This window comes from Uncinocarpus reesii, genomic scaffold (assembly GCF_000003515.1).
Source record: "Uncinocarpus reesii 1704 scaffold_1 genomic scaffold, whole genome shotgun sequence".
NCBI lineage: Eukaryota > Fungi > Ascomycota > Eurotiomycetes > Onygenales > Onygenaceae > Uncinocarpus > Uncinocarpus reesii.
The window spans coordinates 4,022,717-4,034,970 of NW_003052500.1; the positions used below are offsets into that span (position 1 = coordinate 4,022,717).

Below are 12,254 nucleotides of genomic sequence, written 5' to 3' on the forward strand. Positions count from 1 at the left end.
AGGAACCTGCCTTGGGAGGTTAGCTAATCGACCGCATGAGTAGAAAATGAGTATGGGACTGCCAACATTTCTTTTGAAGAGTTTATTCAAATATGTTCTCAAAAGAAGATTATGAAGGGAGAAACAAATATTGGGGTTTTGTGTAGATGCTTGATGGTGAGATGAAAATTTCTTGCATGAAATTTTTTGGCTTCCCTTCCCAGAGGTTTGTTTCAAAGGCTCGAACTAACTAACAAACTAACTAAGTAGTTAACTCTATTTTAGTTACCATGGTAACTTTATTACCAACCACTATGGGGCGCGGAGCATGCCATTAACGTAACAACGCGCATCCTCCTTGCATACCGTACATACATACATCGGGCTTTCTCAGCCTGGAAACGCACGGCCTTGGTTAACTTACAAAAGGCTGATCTATTACACCCTCGACATTCAGCTAGTACGGTGACCTTGCCCGTCGACCCGCTGATGTATCAACTCCTAGTAGTACCATCATTCTTGGGCCTCAATGAAGGCCACTTAGGCCCATCAAGTTGCTGGTATCTTGGGCAAGTAAACTCCAATTGCTTCACGACTTAGGCATACATAATCCTTCAGTATGCTAGAATGCTCATGGGGAGCTGGCTGTACCAAGAGTGCTTTGGTATGTGGGTTAACTTTGTCCGTGACCGTATCGACGCGCATCGGTCTTCGGGCTCATGAATATACCACCATCCGAGTTTCCGCTCTCTACATGCTCCGGCATCCCCAACGTATGAGAGTAAGCCCTTCTCGGTATCGAATTTAGACCGGGTTCCATCCGTTGGGATGTCATCGAGAACGACGGCTGTACTTGCTGGGGCTCTATACCTGCCCAGGCTTGAGTGACAGGGTCAAGCGCCGCTGATTGAATGTATGCATCCCAGGCGTCCTATATTCAAAATCAGTAACAATTCAAGCCCCCGAACCATAATAGTAAGTTACGATCCGAGTACACGAGCTAAAGAATCTATGAGAGGCCCAGCGTACCCAGTCTAGATTGAACGGCTGCATGTCCGGCATCTGCCCAAACATGCCGAACGGGCTCGTGGCGAGGGAGCTTTGGTCAACGGCCTCTGTGTTGTTGTGGAGCTGTTGCTGCTGGATATTCGGATCAAATTTAGCCATAATATCCGAACCTTGCGCCGGAGTTGGTAGGCTCGGAGGAGTTACCCCGCTGCTCAAGAGCCCTAGAGTCATCGCTGCACTTTGCTTCTCATCTTGTGCATCAAGCACTTGTTCTAAATCTGGCCTTTCTCGGTTTTGGGGCGTCTGGTTAAGTTTTTCAAGTAACAAACCTAGAATCGCGGCAGCTTTCCAAGCATCGATCGACTTATCCTTTAGTTCGACCCATATATCTCTGGATCGTTGAAGGGCTGCAAGCATCTCCTCTTGTCGGCGTACATCCCAGCTATAGGCTCCATTGTACATAGGCCTAGAACTGCGTGATTGATGATTATGGTACAAGTCCAAAGCAATGATTGTGCTAGCCATCAGGAAGTCTTGAGTACTAAATGAACTGGAGTACCATGTCCTATGCCGTAACCTGCCATTAGGTCGTGATGCATTGTGAAGCATAAACTGGAATTTGAGGAGCTCCATAGAGCTGTCGATACATGTCCGGCGAGAATACAGATAACGGGGGTTTTCACGTGCGCGGTGAAGGAAGGGCCGGTGAAGGACACATTGAGCCTTGTGGTAAATGCCCATGATCTAAGACATAGCATTTAATATTAAGGACCTCCAGGAAACACAAGGGCCCACGTACACCGAATCTGCTCATAATCAAGTAAGCGGGATCCAAGTCGCATTCGGAAATTGGTCGAACACGTAGATGCTCCGGAACCAACTCACTCGCCTGACGCAAGGCAGTATCTATTTCCATAACTTCTTCGTACGTCGAGCCTTTGACTTTTTGACAATGTTCTAGCACGCGTCCGAAAACAAACGCAAGCCGGGTTTTAGCAACCAAGTATGACACCGGTGTTGGTTCGTTAAGAGGTCTCTCGGAGGGTAGTTCTGTGCTATCTTCGTTGAAGTCATCGTCATATAAACTTCTCGGACTATCTGTGTCGCAATCACCCGAGCGGACCATACTCGGCAGCCCTACCTGGAAAGAAAACAATAGATCCGAACACCGAATAAAGCTCCAGAGCCGTCGACGCATTTCCCCTTGAAATGGGGAGATGTTTGAAAACATGCTTGAATCTCGATGGTAGCCCATTCGCATCGCCAACCGAACAATTATACCAACCAAAACCCAAAGTGATATTTGTGCATCACTTGTCTGTGAATATTCGCCTTGGAGATGAAGGATTAGCGTTTCGAGAACATAACGATGCGGTTTCGTGTAGTCCGCGAGGACAAGGCATTGAGCCATCGAGGAACGATATGATTTGGCAACATCAAGGGATTTGCCTCGGAATTCAGGGGGCTCATCTTCATCTCGATGGTAGGATAACATTGCTAAGCGCATCATGGCGAAGGTCATCCCTATCCAAACAATGCTAGTTATCGAAGGATCTTGCCAATGTCTTTCGTACTATAGTAAACGTTAGCGGGTTTCCTCCGATAAAGTCTCCCCAATAAGTGTTTTACCTCTTTCTGGAAAGACGGTGCGTGGATGAGGTCTGGAGCAGTCAGTATATGGAGCTGCGAAATTTGGTTTTAGGGGTAGCGCACGTATTGATGGATCAAATGTGTTAAAGTAACGGGCTATTAGAATGTCGGTGGTGTATTTTGACGGGAAGGAAGCCATTATTTCAGCTCTATTAGGGGGTTTCATAGCGCCAAAGATAAGAGCTGAGCTTGATAAGTCCTGGTCCCCGTTCGCGGCTTGGACCCTCTCCATTTGTTCTTCGATTTGTTTTTTATGCGTCGCCCAAAAATTCTTGACTTCTGCTATCTGAGACTAGTCAGTTTGGAAAGCCTAGGGAGCGCTTCTACAGGTTCGGATGTTCTTACGTCGGTAAGAATGGAGGTCCAATGCGCCTCACTAACATAGTAAGACTTCTGATTCTGGGCGTCAACTTTCATTATTCCGAACGACTTGGTGACCTGTTCGGTATCGCTTTCTTCCTCTCTACTATTTCCATGGCCGGCGTCTTTCAGTGGAGAAGAGCGCGTATTCCACTGCGTATATGTCGTAGCATTCCTCGACGGGAGCTTTTTCGAAGGTGTAGCCCCCGCTGATTGGGACTCGTGAGTCATCAGCGACAAAACCAAATTTTCCAGTCGGTCAATCCGGTTTTGCATATCATCTGGCGTTGGGGGCTGTTGCTGGCTGGTTTGGTTTCTCTTCCGCGCGCTGGGCTGCGCATAAGTGCAAGAAACCGCATCCCCCCTCTTCACACAATTTTCGCAAGGGACCACGCGGTTGCATTTGAGTCTAGTCACAGAGAAGATTAACTCGAATTTCTTGCACCTAGACGAAGAGGGATAGTAGACTAACTTCCGACTTCTACAGGGGCCACAGGACAATGGGATTCGGTTCCGCCTTCGAACTACTCGATATTGTCCATCCGGGGATTGCGTACTGGCGTTCGATGAGGTGGTGGAGGGTGGAGTGGGTGCCATCTTGAAACGCGCTTTGTTATGGCATTTGCGGCGAGAGATCGATATGTTTGAGATGAAAGTTGATGAACAAGCCGGGAGAATGATCCAACACTACCAGGGTAGATCTAACTTGCCATTGAATAGTTAACAATCATGAGTGTATCAGAAAAGAATGGTTAAGACGATGGAGCAAGAACAACCTTATACCTACTTTGGCTAACTTGGAATAAAGTAAAGGGCGAACTGGTTTCTTCTAAATATCATGTTCTTCCTGAGATCCATGGCTTTAACCCCAACCTGAACTTCCTCAACTGAAGTGAAAATTGTACTTGCAGAGTAACTAGCCAATACAATCAAAACTAGTTAACCAACTAGCTGCTGGCCATTCTGTATGGATGCCAACAATCATGTAACTGACTGTAACATAGTTAACTACATACTGCTGATGAATACATAGATTGATAAACCCAGAAACCATACTATTACTCTGTATAGAGTACATTGAAGGGCATAGTGGAAGTTGCATAAAATGAAGCATATTAACTACCATACTTAACAAAAACTATATACACATGTCTAAAGACATGGTGTCAAATAACTACTCTGTACTCCGTACATACATACATACATACATACATACATACATACATACATACATACATACATACCAGTCATCTTCATCCATGTGCAATAACTCAACTAACGTTAAGTTAGTTAGTTGGGGTTCCGTGATTACGTAGTTACATATTTCATTCAATCAAGAGCGACAGAGGAAAGCAAAAAGTGGAAGAACTCACTCGGGAAAGCAAGGAGATATTGCTGTTAGGTTAACAGCAGAGTACGAGGAGGGCAAGCGAGTCTTCTCTCAAGGATTTTCATCACCCAAACTCCAGCTGGGCTGATTCGCATTCCGATTGATTCGTTTTGGGCGAGCAAACGGAGCAGTATTATCCAGAGAATTTGTAGTTTCATCATACTTATCCCAACTCGCATCCATCATCTTTACTGCCTTCATTCGACCAGCGGCAATATGTTTCGGTTCATTAGCATTTTCCCCTGTATTAGGTTGCGGTTCCTCGGAAATTGCCCACTGGCTGCCGAAATTCTTGTTGCGGTTTGTGTTATTGGTGGCTGAATGCGCTAACTTGGTTCCCTTTTCCTCTCCTACTTGCTCAGTTTCATCATACAGGTTGTTTTCGTATAATCCGAGTCCTTTGCGTAATACTCCCATGCTTTCGGTAAGCCGACAATTTTCTCTTGGATTCGGTGCATCAGCCTCAAATTCAATGTGTGTTTCTGTGTCACGTCTCGGAAATATGGTACGAGATTTTTGCACTGGAGTTTCCGGTGACGCGGATTTTTCATCACCCCATGCAAAATGGCGGACATCCTGTCCTCGAATTTTCGAGCGGGGCTTTTCTGGGGTCGAAAAATCTTCAAAGTCCCATTGTGATATATGTTTATTAGACCGTGGGTGAACAGTATTATTTGGTTCCATCCCAGATGGGGGTATTTCTCCGAATTCAAAATGCGAAAGTTCTTTGACAGGTCCTGTGCGCCGAGGAGGCTCTTCTCCGAATTCAAAATGGGTACGCTCTTTGACGGGTCTAGTGAGCCTAGGAGGTTCTTCTGCAAATTCGAAATGTTCAAGTATCCCTGAGGTTTGATTGTGTGTCGAAACTGGATTTTCCCTCTTTGTAGAATCATTCGCCATTCCTCTGTGCACCTTCGCCGGTATCGTGGCAGGTAGTGCAACACCAGATGCGCCTGATTGTGGCCTGAGTTGGTCATCCTGTAGCCCAAGCAGCGACAGCGGCGTCTGCGAATTAATTCCGTCTTGCTTGAAATCTTTTTCAGATTTCGGTGCTACAGCAATCGAAGAACTGACCACACGCGCTTGATCAGGACCATCACATAATGGCCAGTTCCCCTGGTAGGAACCAATGACGCCAACCTGCTTCAGGAGCGAACCTTGATCCCAGTATACTCGAATTTGAGAAATTTTCCTGTTGGGGTCCAAATTAACGATGTGGATCTGGGATCTGGGTATTAGACAATAGCTGATAGTATTGTGGGGGAGGGCTGCTTTTTATACTGAGCATAGCAGACTTACCAGCGGAAATGTCACTACGCGATCTACCAAAAGGTTTTCCTCCAATCCCGGCAGATAAGCTCCTCCGCTAGTTGAAAACCTCAAGGTCGTTTCAATTTCCACACACAGGGAGTTGGTTCCTTCGACAGCGTTCAATATATCCTCAGCGTTTTTCTTGATATCACTGCGTTGCTTAAACAAATGCTGTGTGATCTCTACTGCACCATTGAGTGTGGTTGTTGTAGTAATGTAATGCAGTGATGCATTAGGAGAAAGCAGATCTTCCGTTGGGTCTGCAAGAAATGCTTTGTACAAATCCTTAAGTGACATGATGCGCAGGTTAGTATGGCCCTGACCAGGAAGAGTTAGTTACTGAAGAGTGAGAAGCAATCTGAGGATGGGTATCTTGATTGTATGATAACTCTAGAGTAAGTACAGGGCAGATTGACAATCAATAATCAAGCAGTAATTGGGGGATAGTTATTATAAGGAGCAAAGAAAGAAGATGGATGTTCCAGCTATGGGGTAGACTGTAAGGAGTAGTGCTCCATATTAACTTAACTATTAACCTAACTGGTTATCTAGTTAAGTTAACTAACTAGTTAGTTAAGGTAGTTAACTAGTTAACTAGGTGGTTTGTTTCTAAAATCTCTACTCCGTATTTGTTTGGAGTAATAGTTGGTTTAACCACTCCTACTCTGTAGCCAACAGAAGTTCCAGGGAAAAGGAACTCGGATGCAACCTTGTTCCTGGTTAATATTTGTTAACCTAACTAGCAGAGAGGACTTGACGGTCTGGCAGCCTGGTGAATGTTTGCTATCAAGTAAATGTAACCAATAACTACCTAATATTGGCCATCATCTGAATAAACGGAAAGGTTTCTTCTTCTCAATGAGCAAGTGCTCAGCGCACGCTGTCAAAATCTAGACATGAAGATGAAATATTGATGCTATGTAGTTCATTGTCGGCGTTTGATGTTAGTTAAATAACTAACTAACCTAACTAGTTAGTTAGTTAACTAAGCATCTTCTCTCCTCAGCCAAGATGCTTGTAATGTTACTACCATTTGTCCTCTCATCTCTAAAAGTGGTGCAATTCCCCAAACAAACTGCCTTGCTTTCTAGACTTTCGCGTATTACCTAGTCTCTCTCCTAGTGCATGCTTTGGTCGGTTGTGCAACGTTCGCCGCTATTGCTAGTACCTCTTAAAGAGGCCGGCCATATTCAACTTGACATGCAGCCAGTTCATAGGGCCTTTCGCCTGCATTTTCGCCACGCCCGCTGCGGAAAGCAAAGCGCTTACCGACTCGGAGAGAATGAAGATACAGGGTTACTGCGTGAACTCGGAGGCGGTGGACATTGACCCTTGGCTTCTAGTGGCCATCCAATGAAAATCTCGATGCGCCTCAACAACCATCAGGCTCATCTGTTCCACCATCTGTGTGCCAAACGTAGAATACCCATCCAAAAAGCTTACCATAAAGATACAAAGTAGCCTCCTCAAGAGCGATTCACTTATGCCTGATGGGCCAGTAGACGTGAATAGAATGGCCATGGGGATCCGTCTCTGACGTCTAGTCGGTTCATAATGAAGCTCTGACAATGTCGTAAAACCGCGAATTTGCCAATCCACTTGGCTAACATGTATTTTGCTCAGAAAAGAAGGCTAATTAGGTCAGAACTTGGGACTGCCAATCATTTGTTTGCTCAATGGCACATGTAGGGCCTTGTATATTTTTGATAGCGTTAACAATCGACGCGCTAGGATATTGGCAAACAGTGAATACTTCCGGTCCGTTAGAGGGGATGACATTTTGTGGCCTAGTTGCAAGACATGATTGACGGAAGGCCTCGTCCAGAGCTACTTTGCTCGAAGGCAGGGAGCGGGCAGGAGAAGACCTAGGCACTTTGGCCATGGTCAGCAGGAGATTCATAGGTAGGACCACTAGGATCGGAGAGTATACCTCTGACCCTGGCTATGTGCTGGAAGACGCTGAAATCGCAAGCTTTCCATGTTTCTAATCAGCATACATTAGTTTGGATCATAAACCAGAACAGGCATAGATCCCTTGATAGGAGACGGGTAATAAGATGAATTTGTTGCGTAATAGGCGCAAGTAGGCAATTGTTCTGGCTGTGTACCAGAACGAAAACCACCGAATCAGAGACCATTAGGCCATCAGCCCAAATCCGGCCTGGAGCACATGGGCGGTGAAAGGCGAGGAGGCTACTAGGGAGAGGGGTGCTCAGTGTGAATGCATTGACCGCACGTCTTGTCCATCAGGGTAGTAGCTCCATGTTGGCCTTGGATGGATGTTATGATAGACTGATCACTGTGGTGTGGAGGCGAAGCCTGTTGAGATGTATGGGTCTAGTCCTGGAGACGGGATATGGACGTGTGTATTTGACCGGCATCACTCGTCTTGGAGGCATTGAAAATGATTAATATCGCTGTGCAGCCATCTGGATTCGGTTCGTGGGCCCTGGCCATTGCACATAGTTGGGAGCCACCAGCAATACATTAGATCACCGCCAGTAGGCAATAACTAAGGCAACTCCCGACTGATTCGTGGGTATCCTCAAGGAGGGGTTATTCAACCCCAAAGCCTCATATTTGTCCAGCACGGTTGAAATTTCTGGCCCTTAAAGTAATAAAATATTGCGAGTTCCTAGTAGGTAGGGAACCTATAGGTCGGACATCTGTTAACTATAATTAAACAACTAACCTTGGTAGTCTCTTTCGGATCAGGCGTTGCTGGCATTCCCTGGAAGATGCAGGAAGTTTGTAACTCAAGCACCACATGTGTGCGCATCATTTCCATCATTGTGTAAAGGACACATCATTCAATGGAAACATAACTTTGTTAAGTTCGAGCTACAGCAATGGCTCTGTTAGTTAAATGACAACTTGGCTCAATTCATTGCTGGGAACATTGCAGGGAGAAAATAAAACCCTCCAAAGCTGTGTTTTTGGACCACTGGGCAATATGAAAATTGCTGCACCACTTCTAGGTGACCCTAAATGACATTTGCCAGCTCTGATCTTTCGCCTCAAGAATGCATGTTGCTGATCATTCATCCGTGACACTGACACTGTCCTTCCATCAACCAAATGACGGTGCCTCCTTCCACTGATTCGCATCTTGCATCCTTGCTTGCGTCCTCAGTTTCACTCCTAATGATCCGAGGTGCATTGTTAGTAGGGATGAGTAGTACCATGAGCCTGGTTGGTGCCGACTTCGCGGCTTTGATTCGGAAAATAGCGGCGAGGAACTGCGTGATGCTGTTTCCCACCAAACAACAACTAGCAATCCTCTTATAGTGTTCTATCAAGTGAATGGATTATTAGCATGAACAGAAATTAGCAAATGAACAAGTGACAAACCCCAGGTAATCTTCTTTAATGCTCCCAATAGCAAACATGTTTCGTACGTCATTTCGAAGCCCAATCAATTTAATCCTCAAGTTGGTACCTTTCTCGATAACCTGGTCTGCATTATCGGTATACTGCGGAGGTGTTGCATCTGGATCCCATTTGATTTCCGGGGGAATTAACTTCAACTTGTTAGTATAGCATTGATTTGAGTCCATGATGAAATATACATACGTGTTTGGATACAAAAACGGTGAGAGGGCCAACTTCCGCAAAGATACCTTGATTTTTGACAGATGTAACTATGGCATCTACCTACGATTCGCACTCAAGTCAGCAGGCGCAAAAGGAACGAGGGGGAAAAAAGAGCAAGCCTAGATAGGCTTAGAAGTAGAACACAAACCGTCTCTCCTTTGAATGGTTTCCACACGATTGCTCGATACATTATAGTGTATTCAGCCATCCCGCTACCAGGAATGATTCGTCCTTCGGATATATCATATGTATCCATCACACACACAATGTAGTAATCTCCAGTGCAAATCCCCTCCACATCATCAAGAAGCTTCTGGGTTAAATATTCTTTAACATGCGAGCCAAAAAAAGACGGGTGGAGGGTCAGAACATGTTCCAAAAAGTGTATAAAGAACATAATAGCCAGAAATGACAATTTCGTTAGAGCAGTTGGCAAGGAATGAAGGTGGCTTTGGAAGGCAAATTAATTAAAGTGTTGGCCTTCCCAAGTCTCTTTGTCAACCCTCAATGCTAGAAAGATCGATCCTGCTTAGCAAACTGTTGAAAGTGCTTTCAGGAGTGATGCCATTGGGAAAGAGGTCGAATACTTTTTTGGTACTCCATAAGAATACGGAATAGCACGGCGAATAGTAGGGGCGTCACGTGATTTGACGCTCGCCCGTGGTCCGTGAACACAGATGATTATATAACTTGCTTGCTATGAGCCAGTTTGAGACAGTAGTTACAGAACCCTCAAGGAACTATCTCGGCCCAAGCACTAGTAACAGAATGTATTAGTCATTACCCTCTTGTTTGTAACAATCAGCATCCAACTAGTTATACATCCAGTTCAAGGCATTCACATGATTATGGACATGGGATCTGACTGCTCTGATTCTTCAACTGGCAATCATTTGAGAGCCCATCCCTCCTTGCTTCTGAAACTTCAGAATCTTCAACTTTTGGTATCAGCAGATCTCCATTTTTTGTGGCATTGTTCTAGACTTCTAGTGTTAAGGCAAGAAGCAGATTTTGTCCACCATGATGCTAGATCTTGAGAAGCAGTTTCGTTTTGTAAGTGTCTCCAAGACTCATGAAATAATGTTGCCAATCGATTCGCAAGCTGATATTTTCTAATAAGTATGGATCTTACCACCATAATCCAGTAGGTGTGGTTCCAGACTCAAATATAAGCGCACTATCTTATTGAATCACAAGGTAAATATTGTGATTCACATCCTTTGTGTCCCGATTATCATGCTATGTATGCTACTTCTGGTATGTTTGGCTTGCTCCTGACATCTTTTAGCTCTCATTCTAATATCTACGGTTGAACTAGGGAACTCTCACGAAACCTTTGATTTCCATTCCCAACGTCGCCACTATTGAGAATCTCCCTCCTAATCTTGCTACCATTGCTGGCATTGTATATGCCACTTTATATATCCTGATGGAGCCGGTGGCTGGTGCCCTTCTCGCGCCATTACTGCTAGCAGGCACTGCTTTTGTGAACCACCTGAGCAGCACCTACGGAAATACAGCAGTGTATTGGTCACTGGGAATCCAGGCTGTAGCATGGATTGCTCAATTCGTTGGGCACGGAATCTTTGAGGGCCGCGCTCCGGCATTACTCGATAATCTTGTTCAGGCGTTCTTCCTTGCCCCGTTTTTCGTCTGGCTCGAGGTTCTTTTCTTCCTTGGGTATCGCCCACAGTTGAAGGCCCGTATTGATAAAGCAGTCCAGTCGGATGTGGCTAAATTCAACGCAGCCAAAGGAAGCATCAACAAGGAAGCGCAAACATAGCTACTTGTCGTAATCTTTGACGTCTTTCGCAGTCTATATGCATTGAGCCTGCGGGTTTCACGGTTTGGTAGCGTTGTCAATGAAGGAAGAAAAGGTCTCTTTACGTATTTATTAATTTCAAAACTAATAACCTTTTGATATTTAACACATACTTTTCCTAGTGTGTCTATATGCACAGTACATTGATTTATCATGGGTCAACTCTGGCTTGCGGAACTCTTACCCAAAATGATTCGTTTTCAACATAATGTGTCTGAATCGACCTCCTCTGTAGTGAAATGGGGTAGATATAAAGTTAATATCTCACTTACTTAGAAGCCTGATTTACGATCGAACCCTGTTCATCGTGTGGAAGACACAAGCAACCGTTTGTTTGCATCTCACCAAGAAGACCTATGTAATTATGGCTTTTTCAGCAGGTATCGGGTATTATTCATTTCAGCTGGATGTATGTATGTATGTATGTATCTATGTACTGTACAAACATACATACAATATTGGGCACGACTGTGCCATTTACGGTATAAATCTCGTAATATTACCAGGAGTACGAAGTACACGAAATACGCTAGAAGGTGTTTCGGCAACGACATTTTCCACTAGCTTATTTTCAGTTGCTCCTCCCAGACGACACACCTTTGTCTTTGCTCATCCACAATCTTTTCCTCCAGCCATTCCGGGCCCAATCTTCCTCTCCCTAACCCGATTTCCATCACTTCTCACATTTGATATTTTACACAATGTTTAGAAACGCCATACGGCAGTCTAGCCGCGCGGTGACGGCCGTTTCTGCCACAAGCAGGGTCGCAGCGGTAAGAATTTCTCCTCCCAATGCACAAATCGCATCATCAAACAACCTTCAATTGCTATCAATCCATCTGAAATGGCGCTATCGATTGTTTCGGACCCATTGCGAAGCCATTGAATCTTTTTGTCTGAACCCAGAACGCGTTCGTTCGTTTCGAGTACTAACAAATTTCGAATGTCACAGGTCCGAGCCAACACCCCTCTGGCATCTGTCTCAAAGCATGTCCGATCATATGCTGCTGAGGCCAAAGCTGCCCCTACTGAGGTTTCCTCTATCCTTGAGCAAAGGATCCGCGGAGTCCAGGAGGAAGCCGGCCTTGCCGAGACCGGTAGAGTCCTTTCTGTTGGGTATGGAAATCCCTTTCCCTTTCG

The 12,254-nt window shown here is 45.1% G+C and overlaps 5 protein-coding genes across 5 annotated transcripts; 1 reads left to right on the forward strand and 4 right to left on the reverse strand.

Annotated features, from left to right (window-relative positions):
* Nucleotides 1-652: 652 nt before the first annotated feature.
* Nucleotides 653-3,594, reverse strand: UREG_01559 (uncharacterized protein; the record flags this gene model as incomplete). Its single annotated transcript, XM_002541997.1, has 6 exons — nt 653-910; nt 1,009-1,731; nt 1,787-2,560; nt 2,617-2,648; nt 2,701-2,923; nt 2,983-3,594. The coding sequence occupies 6 exons, from the start codon at nt 3,592-3,594 to the stop codon at nt 653-655; spliced, it is 2,622 nt and encodes an 873-aa protein (XP_002542043.1).
* An 844-nt stretch (nt 3,595-4,438) lies between these two features.
* On the reverse strand, nt 4,439-5,995 carry UREG_01560 (uncharacterized protein; the record flags this gene model as incomplete). The annotated part of the gene is made up of 2 exons (XM_002541998.1): nt 4,439-5,608; nt 5,687-5,995. The coding sequence occupies 2 exons, from the start codon at nt 5,993-5,995 to the stop codon at nt 4,439-4,441; spliced, it is 1,479 nt and encodes a 492-aa protein (XP_002542044.1).
* Nucleotides 5,996-6,994: 999 nt separating this feature from the next.
* UREG_01561 (uncharacterized protein) lies at nt 6,995-7,219 on the reverse strand (the record flags this gene model as incomplete). Its single annotated transcript, XM_002541999.1, has 1 exon — nt 6,995-7,219. The coding sequence occupies one exon, from the start codon at nt 7,217-7,219 to the stop codon at nt 6,995-6,997; it is 225 nt and encodes a 74-aa protein (XP_002542045.1).
* A 971-nt stretch (nt 7,220-8,190) lies between these two features.
* UREG_01562 (DNA-directed RNA polymerase II 19 kDa polypeptide) lies at nt 8,191-9,482 on the reverse strand (the record flags this gene model as incomplete). The annotated part of the gene is made up of 5 exons (XM_002542000.1): nt 8,191-8,306; nt 8,757-8,947; nt 9,050-9,219; nt 9,272-9,352; nt 9,441-9,482. The coding sequence occupies 5 exons, from the start codon at nt 9,480-9,482 to the stop codon at nt 8,191-8,193; spliced, it is 600 nt and encodes a 199-aa protein (XP_002542046.1).
* An 830-nt stretch (nt 9,483-10,312) lies between these two features.
* Nucleotides 10,313-11,075, forward strand: UREG_01563 (uncharacterized protein; the record flags this gene model as incomplete). Its single annotated transcript, XM_002542001.1, has 3 exons — nt 10,313-10,345; nt 10,490-10,549; nt 10,611-11,075. 3 exons carry the CDS (start codon nt 10,313-10,315, stop codon nt 11,073-11,075), a joined length of 558 nt encoding a protein of 185 aa, XP_002542047.1.
* Nucleotides 11,076-12,254: the final 1,179 nt, after the last annotated feature.